The 2,832-nt window shown below is 39.8% G+C and overlaps 1 protein-coding gene across 1 annotated transcript; it reads right to left on the reverse strand.

Moving 5' to 3' along the window:
- Nucleotides 1–675: 675 nt before the first annotated feature.
- LOC141608223 (uncharacterized) lies at nucleotides 676–1,128 on the reverse strand. Its single transcript, XM_074427586.1, has one exon. It carries the CDS (start codon nucleotides 1,126–1,128, stop codon nucleotides 676–678), a length of 453 nt encoding a protein of 150 aa, XP_074283687.1.
- Nucleotides 1,129–2,832: the final 1,704 nt, after the last annotated feature.

Below are 2,832 nucleotides of genomic sequence, written 5' to 3' on the forward strand. Positions count from 1 at the left end.
TTATTTATTTATCGTATTGGATGATTTATTACTTGTTTCCACATGTAATTAATTCTAAATCATATTTCGACCTAATAAGTGCTAATTAATTGTTCAGCGACTTAGTTAATTCTCACATGCTAGGATTAATTTATTGGATGTTGCATAGCATGCATATAACCTTCAACATATCAAGTATAGATAATTTCCCTAATCATTAGTAGATGCCGCTATCGAGGCGGGCGGGATTAGGTGTTCGATCAAAAGAGCTTCCTAATACGTACCCTCACCCCTTACTCCAGATCTCTGTGAACATCCGTGTTCATTGGCATCCACGAGAGTCATTCTAGACATAGAATGCTAAGGGTAACGAGTTCTTGGTGTTCATGCCACTACTTTGTGTCTTGACGTGACACGAGGTATTCGAACGGTTTCCAATTTTCCACAATAAATTGGTGGCGACTCCACAAATGCAAAGCTTGCTCGCTTTCACCGAGCGACCCCCGTGGGCCGGTGTCCACAATTAGTCGGGGTTATCATCACCACTTTTACAGAATTCTGCACCCTGTTCACAATCCCAGATAAACTAGTTTGTGGAACACCTAAACCACCCTGAGGTAACTTTGGGAAATGTTCTGTGTCAGCAGTTGTGGCCACAGGTTCTCTCCTTTTCCAGACCTGCTTCTTAGGACCCTATTATATTGGTTGAGAAGGCCTCATGACCCAACCATTGCCTCTCCTACATTGCATCTCCTTATGCCCAATCCCCTTACATTTAGTACAAGTGACTGGTAGCCACTCATACTCAACCAATACCGTCACATTCTGTCCCATCTCGTCCATAAACATAATTTTCTCAAGAAAGTGTTGATCAATACCAACCTCTACCATAACCCTGGCAAAGCCCAACAGAGATTTGTCCAGAGTAAGATCATTAACTCTGACAAATTTCCCAATTATAGAAGCCAGTTTTTCCAAACATTTTGTCCCCCAGAATTTCAAGTCTAAGCCCATCAATTTCACCCAAATAGGAACTGTTTTAACTGAAATTTTGGTTATCTTAGTATTAGGTTCCCAAGGACGAACAATCACATGCTTACCATCAAATAGGAACATTCCTTTCTCAAAAAATGACTTCCTATGTTCCATTGTAGCAAACCTCACCACGAATAAGCCATTTGGTAAGAAGGCAATCTTTGAAATCTCATAATCCTGTCATTCCCTCCTAATATATCCTTCCATAGCCCGCCATGGTGGGTTAGGCCCCATTACATACCCATATATCGCAAATGACCAGTAATCTATTTCCTCCTGGACATCATCTAAAGTAAGTTTAAGCATATTACCTTCCGTATCCCCTGCAGGCGGTGGTTGCTGCACTTCATTGATCACCTGAGTATCCTCACTCTCCTTCAAATTAGTCATCCCATCTGTTTCCTTAGCCACTTCCGTCGGTGTAGTCTCAATCACTGCCACAGATTCTGGTACCACTATTCCAGCATTACGCAACATCGACGCAACTTCCGCCCTGATTTTGGCTACTTCCGCTTCACGATCAATTGATAAAGTCATATTATTACTAGTAATATTTGGAATATTAGTATCAGTTTTTTTGGTTTTGTCTGTATTAATTGATTGTATATTATTATTACTATTTTTTTTAGATTGTTGAGCTATGGATGAAGTAGGTTTGATGGTTTTGTTCTTCGCCATTGCAAGAATCGCAATCGCAGTTTCTCCCTAATTCATCGCGTATTAAAAATCTTAACATTAATGAGAAGACAGAGCAGTGTTAATTGGAGCAACCTAACGTAAGCATATTTCATTACTTATAAAGTGATTACTAATAAAGTGATCCCAATGATTCGCAGATAAATTACCTTAAACTTGTCAGACTGCCTATAAGTAATAAAGCTATACCAATCTTGTTGGCTGACATACCGATACTTCTTCGTTGGTAGTTTCTTGTTTATCTCTCCGGTCTTCTTGTTGAACAAGTGGTTCTGAACAACCTTTAACTTCCATGCTTTGAAGGATTCCCCTATCTTTTTTTTAGGTAACCATTATGTTCTTGGGGGACAGTGTAAGCTACCTGCATATATGGTGAGCATATTTGGTTAGTTTCGGCTAATAGAACATATCGAATACTAAGATAATTTCATCTCACTGCATTTATTATTGTATATACATACATACCTTTATTCTCCCCCATAGCTTTTCCTCCTGGTCTTTACTCAACTGATCGATACGCGGCAAACCAAGAGGCACATACTCTCTTACACGACATCCAATCCAACTCGCGAATTTTGAAGCAAAGATACCATCTGGCAGCCCCGTTAATTTATCTCATTCAAGTTTATTAGGTATCCCTCACTCTATTGCTTCTAGGGAAACCCTATGGCTCCTTCGCCCAGTATCCGATTCCAAATTACTCTCATCACCTGAATCTTCTTCGTTTGACCTTTTCCCATCTTTTCTTTTCCGCTTTCCACCCATCTCTAAACCAGAAATTAACAAGCTACTAACTTTAAGCATTAAGTCGACATAGCAGGAGCACCGTCTCAAATAAATGATCACACAATATACCTAAAAATATAGGTATTGCTTAACACACAATATACTTAAAATAATAGGTGTTGTTTAACACACAATAAACCTAAGATAATTAGGGGATAATATCACAACTAAAAAAGAAAATAAAGACATTAAGTTAATAAGACGAAGGAGTAGGGTTTATTATTACTTCATCAAAGAGGAGAAGCCGGCCCCGGTATGGCGACGACGGAGGGGACGGCAGAGGCAATGGGGATGGCGATGGCGACGGCGAAGACGACGACGACGGAGAATAGTAGT

This window comes from Silene latifolia, chromosome 10 (genome assembly GCF_048544455.1).
Source record: "Silene latifolia isolate original U9 population chromosome 10, ASM4854445v1, whole genome shotgun sequence".
Taxonomy (NCBI): Eukaryota; Viridiplantae; Streptophyta; class Magnoliopsida; order Caryophyllales; family Caryophyllaceae; genus Silene; species Silene latifolia.